The sequence below is a fragment of the Scyliorhinus torazame genome, chromosome 4, assembly GCF_047496885.1.
Source record: "Scyliorhinus torazame isolate Kashiwa2021f chromosome 4, sScyTor2.1, whole genome shotgun sequence".
NCBI classification, from domain to species: domain Eukaryota; kingdom Metazoa; phylum Chordata; class Chondrichthyes; order Carcharhiniformes; family Scyliorhinidae; genus Scyliorhinus; species Scyliorhinus torazame.
The window spans coordinates 172,387,181-172,407,685 of record NC_092710.1 but is presented as its reverse complement, the minus strand read 5'-3'; the positions used below and the strand labels follow the sequence as shown (position 1 = coordinate 172,407,685).

Below are 20,505 nucleotides of genomic sequence, written 5' to 3'. Positions count from 1 at the left end.
GGGGACTGTCAGAGAATACAGCAAAATATAGATAGATTGGAGAGTTGGGCAGAGAAATGGCAGATGGAGTTCAATCCAGGCAAATGCGAGGTGATGCATTTTGGAAGATCCAATTCAAGAGCGGACTATATGGTCAATGGAAGAGTCCTGTGGAAAATTGATGTACAGAGAGATCTGGAAGTTCAGGTCCATTGTACCCTGATGGTGGCAACGCAGGTCGATAGAGTGATCAAGAAGGCATACAGCATACTTACCTTCATCGGATGGGGTATTGAGTACAAGAGTTAGCAGGTCATGCTACAGTTGTATAGGACTTTGGTTAGGCCACATTTGGAATACTGCGTGAAGTTCTGGTCGCCACATTACCAGAAGGATGTGGATGCTTCAGAGAGAGTGCAGAGGAGGTTCACCAGGATGTTGCCTGGTATGGAGGGTGCTAGCTATGAAGAAAGTTAGAGTAGATTAGGATTGTTTTCGTTGGAAAGACGGAGGTTGAAGGGGGACCTGATTGAGGTCTACAAAATTATGAGAGGTATGGACAGGGTGGATAGCAACAAACTTTTTCCCAAGGGTGGGGTGTCAATTACAAGGGGTCACAATTTCAAGGTGAGAGGGGGAAAGTTTAAGGGAGATGTGCGTGGAACGTTTTTTACGCAGAGGGTGGTGGGTGCCTGGAACGCTTTGCCAGCGGGGGTGGTAGAGGTGGCACAATAGCATCATTTAAGATGCATCTAGACAGATATATGAACGGGTGGGAAACAGAGGGAAGTAGTTCCTTGGAAAATAGGTGACAGGTTTAGATAAAGGATCTGGATCGGAGCAGGCTGAGAGGGCCGAAGGGCCTGTTCCTGTGCTGTAATTTTCTTTGTTCTTGTTCTTTGTATTCCTCCACCACACTTTCAGGCAGTGCATTCCAGATATGAACCATTCGGTGCCTGAAGAAATTTCATAGATTTCATAGAATTTACAGTGCAGAAGGAGGCCATTCGGCCCATCGAGTCTGCACCGGCTCTTGGAAAGAGCACCCTATCCGAGGTCCACACCTCTACCCTATCCCCATAACCCAGTAACCCCACCCAACACTAATGGCAATTTTGGACACTAAGGGCAATTTATCATGGCCAATCCACCTAACCCGCACATCTTTGGACTGTGGGAGGAAACCGGAGCACCCGGAGGAAACCCACGCACACACGGGGAGGATGTGCAGACTCCGCACAGACAGTCACCCAAGCCGGAATCGAACCTGGGACCCTGGAGCTGTGAAGCAATTGTGCTATCCACAAGGCTACCGTACTGCCCTTTCTCCCCATTTCTCCCCATGTTGCCATTTCTTCTTTTGCCAATTACATTAAATCTGTGCCCTCGCATACTTGACTCCTCCACTCAGTGGGGACAGATATTCCCATCAATTCTGTCCAGAACTTTCATGATTTTGAATAACTCTTTCAGATCTCTGCTCAACCTTCTCTTCTCCAAAGAAAACAGTCCTGGGGCATCATTCTCCGACCCCCCCAGCGGGTCGGAGAATGGCCGTTGGCCGCCGTGAATTCCGCCCCCGCCGCCCGCCGAAGTCTCCGAAGGGAGAAAAGTCGGCGGGACGTCAATGGCGCCGCACACCTCGGAGAATGGCACAGGTGGGCGCAAGGCAATCGATTTTGGGCCTGCCGATATTCTCCCGTCCGGATGGGCCGAAGTCCCGTCGACGTGATGACGGGTCACGTCGGCGTAAATCAAACCTCCTTTTAATTGGCGCCAACCTGTGCTCAAGGTTTACGCCGACCAGCGTGGAGGTGAGTGACGTTCTGGGGGGTTGGCCGCTGGACAGGCAATGGCGTGGCCGCAGTCTGAATGTGTGGGGGAGAGGTGTGTGTAGGGTTTTGTGTGTGTGCGCGCGGCGGGGGGGGGTGGTTAGAGTGGGCTGGGCTCCGGGGGAGTGCCGGGAGGGGGGTTGAGTGCCGGGGAGGGGGGATGGTGAGGTCCGTGCCGGGGAGGAGGATGGGGGTGTCCGTGCCGTGGGGGGGGATGGGGGGACGGGGTCCGTGCCGGGGAGGGGGGCGGGGGGGGGTGTCCGTGCCGTGGAGGGGGATGGGGGGACGGGGTCCGTGCCGGGGAGGGGGACAGGGGGGATGGGGGACGGGGGTGTCCGTGCTGTGGAGGGGGATGGGGGGACGGGGTCCGTGCCGGGGAGGGGGATGGGGTCCGTGCCGGGGAGGGGGACGGGGGGACGGGGAGGAGGATGGGGGGGGTCCGTGCCAGGGAGGGGGATGGAGTCCGTGCCGGGGAGAGGGACGGGGACGGGGGGTGTCCGTGCCGGGGAGGGGGATGGGGGGACGGGGTCCGTGCCGGGGGGGACAGGGTCCGTGCTGGGGAGGAGGGTGGCGGGGGGGGGTTCGTGCCGGGGAGGGGGACGGGATCCGTGCCGGGGAGGAGGGTGGGGGTCCGTGCCGGGGAGGGGGACGGGGTCCGTGCCGGGGGACGGGGGGTGTCCGTGCCGGGGAGGGGGACGGGGGGGACGGGGTCCGTGCCGGGGAGGGGGATGGGGGGACGGGGTCCGTGCCGGGGAGGGAGGATGGGGGGGTCCGTGCCGGGGAGGGGGGATGCGAGGGCAAGTGAGTTGGTCCACCTGACCAGGTGCCAGCCTCCAACAGTTGGACCCATGCGGTCCGTGCCACCTGGCTGGGGGGAGGAGGGGGTATGGGCAATGATGACATGTCGTCGTTCCCCACCCCCCCCACCAGGCCGTCACGTTTTCCGATTAGCCAGCAATGTTGGCCGCCGTGGCGGGAGCCGCTAATGTCTATGTTGCCCTGGATGAGGAGGAGGAGGAGGCGGAGGAGGAGAGTGCCATAGAGGCGGCGCAGGCTGCCGCAGAGGGGCAGGCGGCAGCCGCCCAGACTGGAGGGACACCTGGCCGACAGGACGAGGAGGGGGAGGAGGACTTCGCGGCCCCATGGCAACGGAGGCAGCCGAGGGCGCCCCGAGTGTACCGGCCCCGGCAGTCATACCAGGACCTCACGGACCGGGAATGCAGGAGGAGACTCCGGATGAGGCGGGAAACCGTGGCACACATCTGCCACCTGCTGGCACACCTGTTACCGCGTGGCACGGGCGGGGGACACCCTCTCCCCGTGTCAAGGTTACGGTGGCCCTGAACTTTTATGCAACGGGGTCATCCCAGGCACCGAGTGGGGACCTGTCTGGCATATCGCAGACATCGGTGCACCGGTGCATCCGGGCAGTGACAGACGCCCTATATGCCATGGCGCACCGCTGCATCCGATTTCCTGTGGACCGGGCCAGCCAAGATGGCCGGGCCGTGGGCTTCTCTGCCGTGGCCGGGTTCCCCATGGTCCAGGGCGCGATTGATGGGATGCACGTCGCCGTGCGGCCACCTGCAGATAACAGGGTCGTGTTCACCAATAGGAAGGGGACCTATTCGCTGAACATACAGGTGGTCTGCGACCACCGCATGATGGTCCTGCACGTCTGCGCCCGTTACCCGGGCAGTGTACACGACTCATACGTGTTGTCGCGGTCATACATCACCGGCATGTACGAGGGACACCATCCCCGGCTGAGGGGCTGGTTTCTGGGCAATAGGGGCTACCCATTGCGATCGTGGCTGATGACGCTTGTACGGAGGCCACGCAATGAGGCGGAGAACCGCTACAATGATGCCCATGTTGCGACAAGGGGAGTGATAGAGAGGTGCTTTGGCGTGCTGAAGATGCGTTTCAGGTGCCTGGACCTCTCTGGGGGCGCCCTCCGGTATCGGTCAGATAGGGTCGGCCGCATCATTGTGGTGTGCTGCGTCCTGCACAATATAGCCCAGCAGAGGGGCGATGTGCCGCAGGCAGAGGAGGGCGGAGTGGAGGAGCAGCAGGAAGAGGCGCAGTCCTTCCCAGATGAGGGAGATGGGGGCAATGGTCAGGGCAGACGGGCTAGACACGGGCGGGTGGCTGTCCACCGTTACCGGCTGGGCCAGCGGGCACGGGACAGGCTGATAGCCGCCCGCTTCACTGACTAGATGGGCGTGGGAATCGGGTAGTATGGCCACAGACTGCACACCATGGCAACAGCCGACCACCCACACCCCCCACCCATCCACCCACCCAGCACCCTCACCCCCCTCCCCAACCCCACCCACCCCACCCGCATGCACACCACCCCCCCCATTGCCGATCTACCTGCGGCACAACTGCCGGGCTCACACAGTTGCCGGTGGACATGTGTCTATTGCAGGCCATGGAGGATGATGACAACCCGCCCTGCGATGAGCTCCTGGCTCCACATCGTTGGACTATGTCTGACCCATGGCCACAGTACCACCATACACCCGGACCATCCCTGCATGCGGCTGTGACACTGCAGCGCACGATCCCGTCCTCTGCCCGGGGGGGATGTTGATGGCGGCCCAGGGGGAAGGGGGCAGACTCACCTGGGGCTGAGGTAAGACCACCCCTCACACATACACTTGCGCTCAACGTACATGACACCCCCGCACGCTTTGGACAGAGCACAAAGGCAGCTTCTGTAGGTATAACATTGACTTTAATAACGAACGGAGTTCATGCACGTGCCCTAGCCCCTAAAACTCATCTGTGCCCTGCACCCGTGCCAACTTTCTCAGTGTATAGTTGTTTGGCCTTACGGACCCTATGACTACGTCTAAGTGGTTCCCCAGACGGTACAACAGAACTGGAGGTGGACTCCTGTGATTCCTGCCCTCTGACACGGGATCCCTTTGGCGGCCGTTTCCTGGGGCGCCCTGGCCTAGATGGGCCAGGCTGCGGCCCGGGAGACTGGGATGGCGAGCTGCCAGCCTGTCCTGCCCGTTGCCCACCCGATGCACCTGGGACGGAAGGGGGGGGGAGTCCGAGGTGTCGCGGTGTTCCGGGACCGCCCCTACAGGGGGACCCGGGATGGACCACAGCACCTCCTCCTCCCTCGGGGTGCCCGATGGCCCCCAGGCCTCTACATGGGTGGGGGATGCGAACGGACTGGCCATCCGACGCCCCCCGGACATCTGGCGCTGCCAGTCCTAGAGGCCTGTGCTGGGATCGACAGGGGTCTGCAGGTTTGCAGCCATGGAGCTCAGGGGATTGGCAAACCCTGTCTGTGACTGTGCGACGCCGGCTCGCACGTGGGCAATGGCGCCGATGCCCTCAGCGATGGCCTGCAGAGACTGGGCCATGGCCTGCTGAGACTGGGCCATGGCCTGCAGAGACTGGGCTATGGACTGCTGAGACTGGGCCATGGCGTTGAGCGCCTCTGCCATTTGCCGCTGGCGCTGGCTCATGGCCTCCTGTGAGAGGGCAGCCATTTCCTGGGCCACAGACGCCGCCTGCACGGAAAGCCCCAGGCCTCGCAAACCGTTCCCCATGTCTGACACCGTTGCACCCATTGCCTCCACCGCGGACGCCACCCGTGCGGTGTCGGCCTGGGTGGCACGTATGACCGGCACCACTCCCAGCTCCTGGACGCGGGTGAACTCCTCCACCTGCGACTGCAGCCGCCGCAAGCCGGCCGTCACCCTCTTCGCTCGTCTCCGGTTCGGTGGTTGCATCGGATCTATGGGTGGGTGTGGTAACTCCAGGAACACGGGATCCATCTGGGCGGCAGATGTTCGCTTGGGCTGGGCTGCCCTCCGACCGCCCGGCCCCTCTGCTGCTCCTACCTCCGCCTGCTGTACCGGGACGGCTGTGTTGTGCGCACCAGTGAGTGTACCAGACGCCTCATCACTAAAGTGCCCAACCGAGGTGAGTGTTTCTGCGATGGTGGAGGGTGTTGGTGACAGCAGTGGCGTTGTGTCGTGCTCTTCGTCCCACTCTGAGTCCATGGCACTTTGGGGTGGCGGCTCGTCTCCGCCCATCCAATCTGTGTCACTGTCCGGTATTTCGTTTTCCTGGGTAGTGCTGTCCCGGGTAGGGGTGTCCTGGGTAGGGGTGTCCTGGACAGTGGTGTCCTGGGTAGGGGTGTCCTGGGTAGTGGTGTCCTGGGTAGTGGTGTCCTGGCTCGGCTGTGACGGGGACCTGTGGCTGCCCCTCTCGTCGCTGGGTGGCACACGCCTGCGTCGTCGCACCCGCACGAGACGGGGGCGTTGTCTCCCTGTTGCTCCAGGTCTCTCCGTCTCCAGTGGTCTCCAAGGGACATCCTGCGGGCGTCGCATGCCGGAGGGTCAGGGTCTCTCCGTCTCCCGTGGTGTGCAAGGGGCATCCTGCAGGCGTCGCATGCCGGAGGGTCCGGGTCTCTCCGTCTCCCGTGGCCTCCGAGGGGCATCATGCGGGCGGTCTGCATCTGCGGGGATGGGTGCCTCGACGTTTGCTCCTGCGATACACAATGAAGCATGCATGGTTAGACACGCAGGCAGTGATCAGGTGATATGGGGGAGGGGGAATATGGGGACGGGCTGTCGGTGGCTCACTTGCTGGTGGGCCCCGACCTCTGCATCAGCAACCTCCCGGTCCTCAGGTCCGCCAGCCAGTTCCAGGGCCCTTTCCTCGTGTTCGGTCAGTGGCCTCTCATCAGCGGGGCCTCCTCCAGTCCTCACATGCTCCCTGGTGTTGTGTGCGCGTTTCTCCTGTGGGGGGAGGGGGGGGGGGTGGCAGGGGTAAAAGGTAACAGTATTAGACAGGTATATGAATGCGCGCCATCGGTTGCGCGTGTATTGCAGAGGTTAAGGTTAGGGCTGGATTCACTTGGGGAAATGGGGGAAGGCGGATATGGGGGAGGGGGGATATGGGGGAGGGGGGATATGGGGGAGGGGGGATATGGGGAGGCGGGATATGGGGGAGGGGGATATGGGGGATATGGGGAGGGGGATATGGGGGAGGGGGGATATGGGGGATATGGATATCGGGCAGGGGGAGGCTCACCCTGGCTGCTCTGACAAGGTCGTTCACCTTCTTGTGGCACTGGGTGCCTGTCCGTGGTGTCAGGGCCACAGCGGTGACGGCCTCTGCCACCTTCGTCCACAGACGCCGGCTGTGGCGTGGGGCAAATCTGCGGCCGTGTCCGGGATACAGGCCTCCCTCCTCTGCTCCACTGCGTCCAGGAGCGCCGCCACATCCCATGACTGGAACCTCGGGGCTGAGCGGCGGGCGGCCATCCGGTCGGGTGTTCCGGTTGGGTGTTTCGGTCGGGTGGGGGGGGAGCAGCGCGTCCTGATGAGCCTTCACGCCGTGCGGCGTGAAGCACGTGAGCAAGCGCGGATCCCGTCACGTCGCTGCTAGCCCATTCTGGGCCGGAGACTTTGCGACGTTTGGGGCGGCATGATGAAGGTCGGATTTGCGCCGTTTTTGGCGCCGATCGGCGGACTTTGCGCCGATAACGGAGAATTTCGCCCCTGATTTCTCGAACTTATCTTCGAAACTGAAATTTTTCGGGCGCGATTCTCCGCTCCCGCGCCGGTTGGGAGAATCGCCTGGGTCGCCAAATTTTCCCACGACGCTGGTCCGACGCCCTCCCGCGATTCTCCCAAGTGGCGAGAACGGCCCCGTCGAGTTCCGCGCGGCGCAGGCCGGAGAATCGTCCGAGACACCCAAAATGGCGATTCTCCGGCACCCCTGCTATTCTCAGGCCCGGATAGGCCGAGCAGCCAACCCAAAACGGCGGGTTCCCCCCCGGCGCCGTCCACACCTGGTCGCTGCCGGCGGGAACAGCGCGGGATTGCTGGGGAGGCGGCCTGTGGGGGGGTGGGGAATCCCGCACCGGGAGGGGCCTCAAATGGGGTCTGGCCCGCGATCGTGCCCACCGATCGTCAGGCCGTCCTCTCTGAAGTAGGACCTCCTTTCTTCCGCAGCCCCGCAAGATCCGTCTGACATCTTCTTGCGGAGCGGACTCGAAGAGGACGGCAACCACGCATACGCGGGTTGGCGCCGGCCATCCCGCGCATGCGTGAGTGATGCCAGTTATGCGGCGCCGGCCGCCCCGCGCATGCGCGGGTGACGCCAGTTATGCGGCACCGGCCGCGTCATGTATGCGGCGCGGGAGCGGAGAATCCCGCCCCTCATTCCTGAAACCATTCTCATTAATCCTTTCTGCACTCTCCCTCATGCCTTCCCATCCTAGTTAAAGTATGGCACGTAGTACTGGAAGCATTACTCCAGGTGAGGCTGAACCAGTGTTTACAAGTTTAACAGAACTTTCTTGCTCTTGTACTCTATGCCCCTTGTGGTAGTATGTATTAGGGGTCATGTGGGACTGGAAGCCCTAATGTCATTGGCTGACAGATCCCGGGTCCTGGTTGGCCGTTGACATCTAGCTCCGCCCTGAAGGCGGAGTATAAGAAGCCGGAGTCCTCCCCCGCAGGCCATTCTACTATCGAGCTGCGGGGGAACAGACACGCTTAATAAAGCCTCATCGACTTCACTCCATTCGTCTCTCGGAGTCTTTGTGCGCTACACCCCTATTAACAAAGCCTTATTAACTGCACTGTCAACCTGTCCTGCTTCCTTCAATGACTCATGTACATATACATCATAGACAAAGCATTGCATTATTTCGTTAATTTTTCCCTGCTTTTCAAGTATTTTCAGACACTGAAAGGAAGTGGCAGAGGCGTTAACTGTAAAATGCTTATGTAATGCTGCAACATTTTTAGCAAAATCACCGAGTTCAGTTTCAGCCCCAACAACCTGTGTTCACAGACACGGAAACAAAAGTTCATTGAGGATTTTGAACACCCATTATAAAAAATCCGAGCCATAAATTAATCCCATACTACTTTGGAAATTGCACAGTCCATTGCTGTGCTGCTGGAAGTGCAAAAGGGAACTTTTGCCCATGTAATTATCATGACCTTTTTAAATTATATCTCCTCAGATATGGTGGTATTTTGAAAAGTCACCCTCCTGCTCCTTTGTGGTGGGTGGTGGGTGTCATACCATTTTGGCAAGACTTCAAATACCCAAATCTCTTGCTAGTTATTGGTGGACCTGTTATCCAGATGGCATACAGTCTTTCCTGGATCAGTTGCTGTTTGGATACAGTATTGTATGGTCTACATATGGTCAACCAATTTATTGTTGGTTGCACAGGAGGCATAAGTGGCAGGATGTCAGAGGAGACCAGAATCTAGGCCCCTAAAATTCAAATGAGTAAACTAGAAATATAAGTGTAAAAACAACTGACAGCCTGAGCTTCAAGGATCTGGGACGTGAATCCCACCCCCGCCGGTTGCTGAATTCTCCGGCACCGGAGATTCGACGGGGGCGGGAATCGCACCGCGCCGGTTGGCGGGCCCCCCCGGCGATTCTCCGGCCCGGATGGGCCGAAGTCCCGCTGCTGGAATGCCTGTCCCGCCGGCGTAGATGAAACCACCTACCTTACCGGTGGGACAAGGTGGTGAGGGTGGGCTCCGGGGTCCTGGGGGGGGCGCGGGGCGATCTGGCCACGGGGTGTGCCCCCACGGTGGCCTAGCCCGCTATTGGGGCCCAACGATCCGCGGGCGGGCCTGTGCCGTGGTGGCACTCTTTTCCTTCCGCCTTCGTCACGGTCTCCACCATGGCGGAGGCGGAAGAGACTCCCTCCACTGCGCATGCGTGGGAATGCTGTCAGCGGCCGCTAACGCTCCCGCGCATGCGCCGCCCGGAGATGTCATTTCCGCGCCAGCTGGCGGGGCACCAAAGACCTTTTCCGCCTGCTGGCGGGGAGGAAATCAGTCCGGCGCGGGCCTAGCCCCTCAACGTTAGGGCTCGGCCCCCCAAGATGCGGAGCATTCCTGACTGATTTGCGCCGTTTTGGGCGCCAGTGGGCGGACATTGTGCCGATACCGGAGAATTTCGCCCCTGGTCCCCACGGCTAGGATGTAGCACATGGTTCACAGAGGGAAATTTGCACTCCTCTACAGGAGATCATTGATGAAAGTGGAATATGGCAAGTCTTGCTCCTCAGTTTAACATAGTCGGTAACCGGTATCTTCGATTTACTGCTTACATTATATGAAAGAACTTTACCATTTGAACTGCCTAAGTCATGGAAGTGATTTTGAACTCTAAATTTCAAACCTCATTCTTTTGAGTAGCACAAAAACCAAGATTATTTCTGTTTCACTTCTCTGTACGACTGATATATTTGCTCCAGTTTAATGAGATCATGCAAGCAATCGCAGCTACTGTCCTTAAAGCCCAACTCAGTATTCCATATTTATTCCATGCCCTTTATTTTGTTCATTCTAACTCACCTGGAGTGCTTATGTTTTTGATGTGGAAAAGACGAGTAAGCTAATTTTCAAGTTTTCTCTTAAATTGAGAAAAATATGTGCTTCTTTAATCCAAATTGGTCATTTTGTCTTCAGGTATTATGGTCCCAACAACTTTCAATGAAGGATTGTTGGGGAAATTGGTATAGGAGGAAAAAGCATCCACATTGTTACCTTGTTGAGAAATGCTGTAGAACTGTGGCACAGTTCACCTTTTAAAATAGAATAGAGCATTGAGCAGCAATGGATAATAATGCAAAATATTCAATAAACATGATGGCTCATAGCCTCTTTGGACAAAAATGGGCTTGGAGGGGCAGCACGGTGGCACAGTGGGTTAGCCCTGATGCCTCACAGCGCCGAGGTCCCAGGTACGATCCCGGCTCTGGGTCACTGTCTGTGTGGAGTTTGCACATTCTCCCGGTGTTTGTGAGGGTTTCGCCCCCACAACCCAAAGATGTGCAGGGTAGGTGGATTGGCCACGCTGAATCGCCCCTTAATTGGAAAAAATGAATTGGATACTCGAAATTTATAAAATAAAATTGGGCTTGGTACAGTAAAAAATAATAAACTCAGGCTCAAAGTTAAAGGTCTAAATATGGGGTTTATAATAGGAACAACACATATAATACTACATTTCATTGAAATTCAACAGAAATCCAGTATTTCTTGCATTCTCTTGCAGTTCATTTATATTATGACGTATTTCATTTAAGTCTCTGATCTGCAAACTGTAAGGTGATGAAGCAGATTGGCTGCTAATTGCTTCAGGTGGGGTTGGGTCAAATATAAATAAGGCCTGTTTTGATTCAATTTATGCCATGTGCCTGGTGTGTAGGATAGTGATAATAATGAGCAAGTTGATGCCACTCAATCATGACAGATATAACTTGCACATATTCGCATCAGAACATCAGTCACTAAGTAGAGTATAAAAATTATCTCCATAAACCTGTTGCACAAATATCACAATTGTCCAATTAGAACACTTACCTGTAATTTGGGTTCACGCTTCATCATTTCTAGTATCATATGACAACCAATTGAATGACCAATCAGCACAAGTTTGATATCCTTTGGCACATTTTTTCTAAGGAATGTTAATTTATGTTCTATTTGTCCATTCAGTCCAAAGACATCCTCTAGCTCAATGTCTGTAAAAAAAAAAGACAAAGGAAAATGATCACACACCAGTTAGCTTGTTATATTAAAACTTCACGTTGGTGACAGCTTCATTACAACATAAACTTTCTTTTAAGAACATTTATTCAACATTTTCAAACAACAGAACAGTAACAAACAACCCAAAACGATTCCACCCCCCCCCCAAAAAGACCCCCCCAAAAAACCCCAATGTGTCCCCCGTCACACTAACTCCCTCCTTCCCCTCCCCCTCCCTCCCCCCCCCAGCAGCTAATAGTACAGAATAAATGCTGCCATCTCCGGTAGAACCCCTCAATTGCCCCCCTCATGGTGTACTTGACTTTCGCGAGGTATAAAAACTCTGTTAGCTCCCCCAGCCATACTGAGGCACTGAGCGGAGAAGCTGATCTTCACCCTATCAGCACTGCCTTTCAGCAATCAGTGAGACAAAGGCCAGAACATCAGTCCCAAACCCATCTGCAGCTCTGGCACGATCCACACCCCAAATATGGTCCTCAAAGGAACAGGGCTTCAATTTAATCTGCTGAATTGGCGACATGGTACTAAAGGAGACCCAGACTTCACGACCTTAAGACATAACCAGAACATGTGCACATAGTTAGCCGGACCCCTCCCACAACACTCACATTTATCCTCCACTCCCGCAAAGAAGCTACTCATCCTAATCAACTTAGCCCTATGCACTGCCTTCAACTATATTAACTCTAATCTCTCACAAGATGTAGCATTCACCCTCCTCAGAGCCTCGCACCGCACCCTTTCCTCCAATTCCAACCCTAACTCCTCCTCCCACCTGGACCTAACCCCCTCCACTGATACAGCGTCCTTTGCCATAATCCTGGACTGGACTCTGCACCTTACTGAGTTCCTCAGGAGGGCTACCACTCACACCTTTCTTCCCAATATTCCTTCTTACATTTATCGACATCCTTTTGCATAGGCTCTCCAATGGGACAGGTTTGTCCACCAATTACCCTTGGGAACCGGGTGAAAAGGGCCAAAATCAAAGGATTCTAGCGGGAGCTATTTTACATGCGAGCTCCTGCTACATGTTGCCACCGAAGTCCCAACATAAACTTTCTTATTGCAACACATTTCATTTATATGCAAACTGAAAATAAGGTAAACCTCCAATTCATTTTTTGTGAAAATCAGGAGCAACAATGAACATTACCACAACTGTAGTTTGAAATCCCTTATAAAATGGTGAGATCTTATTGAAATATGCTGAAAAAAGCTATTCAGGATAATGCCCACGAGTTGAAGTTTTAATGACTTTCTTTGAAACAAACTACAATGTTTGCAAAAATACTATGGGCAGGATTCTCCGTCCGCTCATGGCAGTAAGGTTCTCCAGTCCTGGAGCAGTGAATGGGAGATTTTGTTGAGCACCAAATTTATCGGTTCTCACTAGCAGTGGTAGTGGGAAGGACTCACAACAGAATCCCACCCTATATTTACCAAGATTTATAAATTATGTATATGAAAATTAACCAGCTTGTATATCAATCCAATCAACTTGTATAAACACTAAAAGGGTGAGGGAGATTAGAAGCAAGTAATAAACATGCTTCATTTATCCCATTAAGAGTCACTTTCAGAGATGATTTACTCTGAACCCTACCACAATTCTACCACACTTATTTTAGGTCAGGGAATGTTTGTGTTGAACCTTATCTCAGGAAATTAGATATCTAAACTCGAGAAATATCTAACCCATGATTCAACTCTCGTTGGACACAATCCCCACTTTATTGATCAAAGTAGCACAAAGATCATGTTCCATGAGTGGCACAGTGGCTAGCACTGCTGCCTCACAGTACCAGACACTGAGGTTCGATTCTGGCCTTGGGTGACTGTCTATGTGGGGTCTGAGCATTCTTCCCGTGTCTGTGCAGGTTTCCTCCGGGTGCTCTGGTTTCCTCCCACAGTCCAAGGATGTGCAAGTTAGGTATATTGGCCTTGCTAAATTTCCCCTTAGTGTCCAAACGTTAGGTGGGGTTCCGGTGATGGGGAAGCAGAGTGGGCCTGGGACTGGGTAGGATGCTCTTTCAGGGGATCAGTGAGCTGAATGGCCTCCTGCACTGCAGGTATTCTACGATTCTATGATTGTTTCACTGAGGATTTGATTACTTCTGTCCCAGGGTTTGTATAACTGTTGCAGGGTTTTTATGATTTTCCATGTGTTCTTCCTCAGATAACCAGCCAGTGAAAGATATAACTGGAGCTAATATTTATACATTTATATTTATTTGCAGAGTTTCATATTGCTGGCATATACCACCTAAACCTAGTACCAGTTTCAACCTGATCTATTCATAGTGAATCTCCAGTTACTATCCACCACTTGCATACAATTAAACACAATTACTGTACAAATAACAGATTTACCTCTTTCTCTTTAAATAAAAAATAGTTATTATGTACAATCAAAATTAAATCCAGAAGTTTGTACACTATACAAAGCATTACAAGATAGCCCTACTCTTGGACTGCTAACAATTTCTTTGTGTGTGCATTTCTTTTTATTAATTATCAGAAAATTGATTACTTTCATCCATACATTTAATTTAGAGATTTCCTTTCTCTCCAGTATTTGTTTCAAACCAGCAAGGTCAACCTGTAACCTTTTCTCACTCACAGTTTTTGTAGAATGTACATTATTCCACAATGAACATAGGAGCAGTGGGCCATCGCGCCCTGTGAGCCTGCTTCACAATTAAATAAGATCATAGCTGATCTGGTTGTGGTCTTAACTCCACTTTCCAGTCTGACCCCCAATAAACCTTGACTCCCTTTGTCTATCTAAACTTTGTCTCACTCAACCTTGCATTTGCCTTCCTAATCACTTGCTGTACCTGCATATTAACTTTCAGTGATTCAGATACCAGGACATCCAGATCCCCCTGTACCACCCAGTTGTGAAATCCCTCACCATTTAAATTGTATATTACTTTTCTATTTTTCCTGCTAAATGGACAGGTTCACATTTTCATACATTATACTTCATCTCCCTATTTCTGTCCACTCATTTAGCCCGTCTAAAACTCTTTGGAGGCTCCCAACTTCACTTGACAGCTTACTTTCCTACCTATATTGGTGTCATCAGAAAATTAGCCACCGTACATTCAGCCCCTTCATCCAAATCATTTGTGCAGATTGTAAATAATTGAGGAGCAAGCACTGATCCCTGTGGTACTCCACTAGTTACAGTTTACCAACCCAAAAAAGACCCATTTATCCCTACTCACTGCTTCCTGTTAGTTAATAATCCTTGACCCATACTAATAGGTTACCCTCTACGCTATGTTCTCTTATTTTGTGTAGTAACCTTTGATGTGGCAGTTTATCAAATGCCTTTTGGAAACCACATCTTCAGATTCCCCTTTATCTATCTTGCTTGTTACTTTCTCAAAAAACTCAAATAAGTTAGTTAAATACGATTTCCTTTTCACAAAGCCATGCTGATTCTGCCTGATCAACTTATGATTTTCAAAATATTCTGCTACAATCTCAACAATGAATTCAAGCAATTGTCCTCTGACTAATCTTAGGCTAACTGGTTTGCAGTTTCCTGCTTGCTGACTCCCTGCTTTGTTGTAAAAAGATGCTACATTTGCTATTTGTGGAGACCAATACTGAACGGTGCTTGCCCAAGGTCTCCAAGGTGAAAGGGATAGATCCCAACACCTTGGCTACTTCAGGGAACTGAATATTAAAGTGAGACTCGCCGTCTCACTCTAATATGCAGATCTGCCAAAAAGTGATCCTGCCCACAATGAGTGGGCTTCCCATCTAACGAGATCTTGTGTGCTTGACTAGCCAGGTAGTTCCAGGGAGTGGGGTCTCCCGCCATTTACCGGCCACATTGTACCGTGGCGCTCTACTTTTCAGGCGCAGCGTGGCTGGTAGATCGCAGCCACTATCTTTAGCATGCCCATTGTACAGACCCTCACATAAACATTTTGCAAACAGAATCCCATATTCACTACCTCTACAACAGCCAGTATTTCAGCAGCCAATGCACTTTTAACAACCCTTTTCATTTTCTTAGCTTTCCAAGCTAAAGGTCAGCAGCTTTCATTTTCACTTTCCAGAAATATCATGCTGCAGAAATATTATTCTAGCTGCATTAGAATACAATTCAGGAAGATTAGCATGCGAAGAATTGCAAAAAAAGGACTAGTTTCAGAAAAGGCAGAAACTAGTTTCATGTTTGTTGGATCACCTCAGAATAAGAATTTAGGAACACATTTCCCCAGTTTTTTTCATGCTTTGTTTGCCCACAAAACATTTTCAACTTTAGGATGTTTCAGCATAGTCCTTAACGCCAAAACCAACATCTGGTCTAGTCTGTTCAATTCAGTTAACCAACCAACTCTCTCAAATTTGCGGTCCCTTCTTTAGATAAAACATCATCTTTCTGTGAAGACCTGGGAAGATCAATTGGAAAGGGAGCAACACACTCTAGTTAGGATTGTTAGATTTGTTATTTCAGATCTACTCTGCTTAATAGCTAAACCAATTTCTTTAAAAACATGTAACCCTAATTCCCAACTTTAAATTCTACTCTAATCTTTTAAGAACACATTTTTAAAATTGCACAGCACCATCCCCTGCAAAACCATCAACATGCATTACGAAGATACCTGATAATTTTCTTTTATGATACAAATGAAACATTGCATGAACTCCTTTTAGTTGAATGCAACTGATTTTAAGAACAGCAGATCCCACCAAAGTAATATCACACAACAGAAGCATGATTTGGGCCATAGATGCATTTTTGTCCTTCCTATAATTTCTTTTCTACGTCTGCTGCCTCTTTGGGTGGATTCAGAAACAATGCTCTTTTAAAATCTTCTACATAATCTGTTAAAGCCCATGGTGCGATTGATATATTCTCCCATGAAACATACCTGGGGCGTCATTCTCCGCCGGCGGGAGTCTCCGTTTTGCTGGCGCCCGGGGGTTTCCCGACGGTGTGGGGCTGCCCCACAATGGGAAACCCCATTGACCGGCCGGTGTTACGGAGACTCCCGCCGGCCGGTCGGCGCAGAAATGTGGCGGGGCGGGTAGGAGAATTTCGCTCCAGTTTCCCAACATCTACCAAAGTGTACCATAGGCATTTAACATATTTTTGTGTAAATTTCACCCAAGAACTATAATAGAAAGTCCAAACCATGATCACTGTTCTACTGGTGGGCATCCAGCTAACAAAATGCTTTACATCCGAATTTACGTCTTGTAGGAATGGCAAATACAAGGCCATACTTGTTTTGGTAGGGTTGTAGCTCATGTCTATATATCCACTTCATCCTTCCATGGGTCATATCGTTCAGACTCTTGAGAGCATCAGAATTTAATTTACACTTGCTTTCTATAATGGCCACTGAGATTGTACTTTTATGGTGAAAATTTATTTTCTTCGCTTCCAACTTTCATCTTTGGGCAGCTTGCTTCTCCAACCATGTTACATTTCAGAAAGCCAGTTGATGAAGCACAAAACTGGAGCCATTGATATTTAGTTAGTTACATTACAAGCATACACCTCCTAAACTAACAACCGGTCTGTGTATATTTATAGGGACTCCAGTGAATGGCCACAGACTGCATACAATTAAACACAATTAATGTAGAATAAATGACATCCATTTGTTAAATAAATCATGATCCTAATAAAGAAATTAAAAACTGGGAGCAGGAGTAGGCCATCTGGCCCCTCGAGCCTGCTCCGCCATTCAATGAGATCATGGCTGATCTTTTGTGGACTCAGCTCCACTTTCCCGCCTGAACACCATAACCCTTTATTCCTTTATTCTTCAAAAAACTATCTATCTTTATCTTGAAAACATTCAATGAAGGAGCCTCAACTGCTTCACTGGGCAAGGAATTCCATGGATTCACAAACTTTTGGGTGATGTAGTTACTCCTAAATTCAGTCCTAAATCTATTTCCCCTTATTTTGAGGCTATGCCCCCTAGTTCTGCTTTCACCCGCCAGTGGAAACAAACTGCCCACATCTATCCTATCTATTCCCTTCATAATTTTATATATTTTTATAAAATCCCCCACATCCTTCTAAATTCCGAGTACAGTCCCAGTCTACTCAACCTCTCCTCGTAATCCAACCCCCTCAACTCAGGGATTAACCCAGTGAATCTCCTCTGCACACCCTCCAGCGCCAGTACATCCTTTCTCAGATAAGGAGACCAAAACTGAACACAATACTCCAGGTATGGCCTCACTAACACCTTATACAATTGCAGCATAACCTCCCTAGTCTTAAACTCCATCCCTCTAGCAATGAAGGACAAAATGCCATTCGCCTTCTTAATCACCTGTTGCACCTGTAAACCAACTTTTTGCGACTCATGCACTAGGACACTCAGGTGCCTCTGCACAGAAGCATGTTTTAATATTTTATCATTAAATAATAATCCCTTTTGCTGTTAATCCTACCAAAATGGATAACCTCACATTTGTCAACATTATATTCCATCTGTCAGACCCTAACCCATTCACTTAAACTATCCAAATCCCTCTGCAGACTTCCAGTATCCTCTGAACTTTTTGATTTATCACTCATCTTAGTGTCATCTGCAAACTTGGACACATTGCCCTTGGTCCCCAACCCCAAATCATCTATGTTGAAGAAGGTGATAAAGAATGATGAAGAAGATGACTGTGAAGACTGATACTGAAAAATTAGGGGCTGAATTCTCCCCCCCCACGCCGGGTGGGAGAATCGCCGGGGCGCCGCGCGTGTCCCGCCACGCCGTCCCGACACCCGCACGCGAATCTCCCACCCCCACCAAACCGGCGCGGCGAGAATCACGGCTGGCCGCTCGGAGAATCGCCGCTCGCCGTTTGCAACGGGCGAGCGCCGATTCTCCGGCCCGGATGTGCCGAGCGGCCTGCCCAACACGACGGGATCCCTCCAGCGCCGTCCACACCTGGTCGCTGCCGGCGGGAACAGCGCGGGAACGTTGGGCAGGGCGGCCTGGGGAGGGGGGTTCATGCACCGGTGGGGGGGGGGGGGCGGCCCTCAAATGGGGTGTGGCCCGCGATCGGTGCCCACTGATTGGCGGGCTGGCCTCTCTGAAGGAGGACCTCCTTTCCTCCGCCGCCCCGCAAGATCCATCCGACATCTTCTTGCGGGGTGGCCTTGGGAGGGCCGCAACCGTGCATGAGCGGGTGATGTCATTTACGCGGCGCTGGCCGCGTCATTTACGCGGCGCCGCTTTTACGCAGCGCCAAGACTCGGCGCATGTAAATGACGCAATGCCGGGGGTGGGAGAATAAGGGGCCGGGAACGGCCTCCGACGCCGGAGTGAAACACTCCGGTTTTCACTCCGACGTCGGCACTTAGACTCCCGATGGGAGAATTGCGTCCTAGAAGTGCACAAATCAAGTACTCAATAAGGAAAGCAAGTAATATTCATCCGAATAGACAAAGAAGATCTCAGTTATTGTGTCTGGGTCTAGGTAGGTGAGATTTCTGCAGCTCTAGCTGAAGGGAAAAGATCTTGAACACTGCAGTTCATGGAATCAGGTGGAGAAAGAACATTATTCACAAAATGATGCATCTAAATTCTCTGGCTCCAGAACAGTAGCTGCTGGAGAGGCCAAAACCAAAGTTAAATAAACCAGAAAACTATGGCTGCCCAGGACACGTCATCTGGAAAACATATCCGCCCCCACACACAATATTGTGCCCTTTCATCAACTTCGTCACATTTCTTTCCAGAGTATTGCATGTTACCCATACCCGAGATGACAACAGCCTCCGAAGAAGTGCTTTCTCATATTTAATCTAACTTTCAGCCCATGTATTGTAAAGGTGTGCACGCTCGTCTTTCTATCATCATCCAGTTGGAATATTTTATCCAAATCCACACATCCAAAGCTACCATGAGTTTAAAAACCTCAATTTTGTCCCTCTGAGCCTGTGCTTGTTCAAAGTGAATACATTTAGCTCCAAAACCTATTCTTTCCTAAGAAATCTAACCTTGTGTATCATTTTTATTATTTCCCTGCACTCCCTCGAACCTAACCATGTGTGTAAGGTATGAAGGTCACAATTACAGAAAATACTCCAGTGCTGGGAATCATATGGCTCCGTCGTGGCATATCTCCCCCTGTTACGCGCAGCGGGCCATTTAAATTGTTGTTTACATTGGCAGGACCGTAATATCCCACTGGGTGGGAGGGGCTGTAAAATCCAGACCAAATGTGGATGTAACCGTCACAAAAAATAAACACTTTATGCCAAAGATCGGTTATTTTGTTGCATCTTTTCATAGTAATGAGAACAAACAAAGAACAAAGGACAATACAGCACAGAACAGGCCCTCCAAGCCTGCGCCGATCACGTATCCTATCTAGACCAACCGCCTGTATCCTTCTATACCCCGTCTGTTCATGTGCCTATCCAGATAAGTCTTAAAGGTCGCTAACGTATGAGGGTTAGGATTTGCTAACATTTGAAAACTGTTAGAATATATATTATATTCTGATATGCCAAATGTATTAAGTTGTGTTTATTGTTTGTTCGTATTGAAAACTAGGGTTTAATATACCAACGATTATTGGATGCAGAATTATTGGTGTCAATCTGTTTGATGTCATCCCTAATAGCTGAGGAAATACTTAATTTCCAGCAATAACAGATCAAAATGGTCAGGCTAAACATCATTGCGATCCTGGTGAATATTTTGGGATAGTGGCTTGACTTTTAGCTTTGAAAATTTTGGTTAGGTCTGTGAGAAGGACACTATTCATAATTCTCTTCAAACACCAATAAATCATTGTGGCCAAAAGCTTATTAAACTATGGATTTATAATTAGCTATCTGCACTCAACTCACCAGTTAATTTGAGAATTCTAGGGATACAAACCTATCTACACCCTCCATGATGGCATTTAAACTCATATGAAGGAAGCAACTACAGAAGAATAGTGATGTTTTAATGTTTCTGTATACTATTCAATTATTTGTTTAACATTAAATTTGCTTGTTGGTTTATTAGTCTCAGTCTAATTCAACATGAATTCTTCTGTCCTTGTGTACTTCTGAAAAAATACCTTTTTTTGTCAAAGCTTTTCGTCTTGCACTTATCAGGACATTTCTCAAG

At 51.0% G+C, this 20,505-nt stretch overlaps 1 protein-coding gene across 3 annotated transcripts in view; it reads right to left on the bottom strand.

The window, feature by feature from the left end:
• The window catches only part of ldah (lipid droplet associated hydrolase), a 521,342-nt gene that overhangs the window by 150,863 nt on the left and 349,974 nt on the right, over nt 1-20,505 (bottom strand). For all 3 annotated transcript variants that reach the window (XM_072498873.1, XM_072498871.1, XM_072498872.1), the window contains exon 4: nt 11,198-11,358. In XM_072498873.1, coding sequence (XP_072354974.1) covers nt 11,198-11,358 — 161 coding nt within the window. The remainder of the gene's footprint in view (nt 1-11,197; nt 11,359-20,505) is intronic.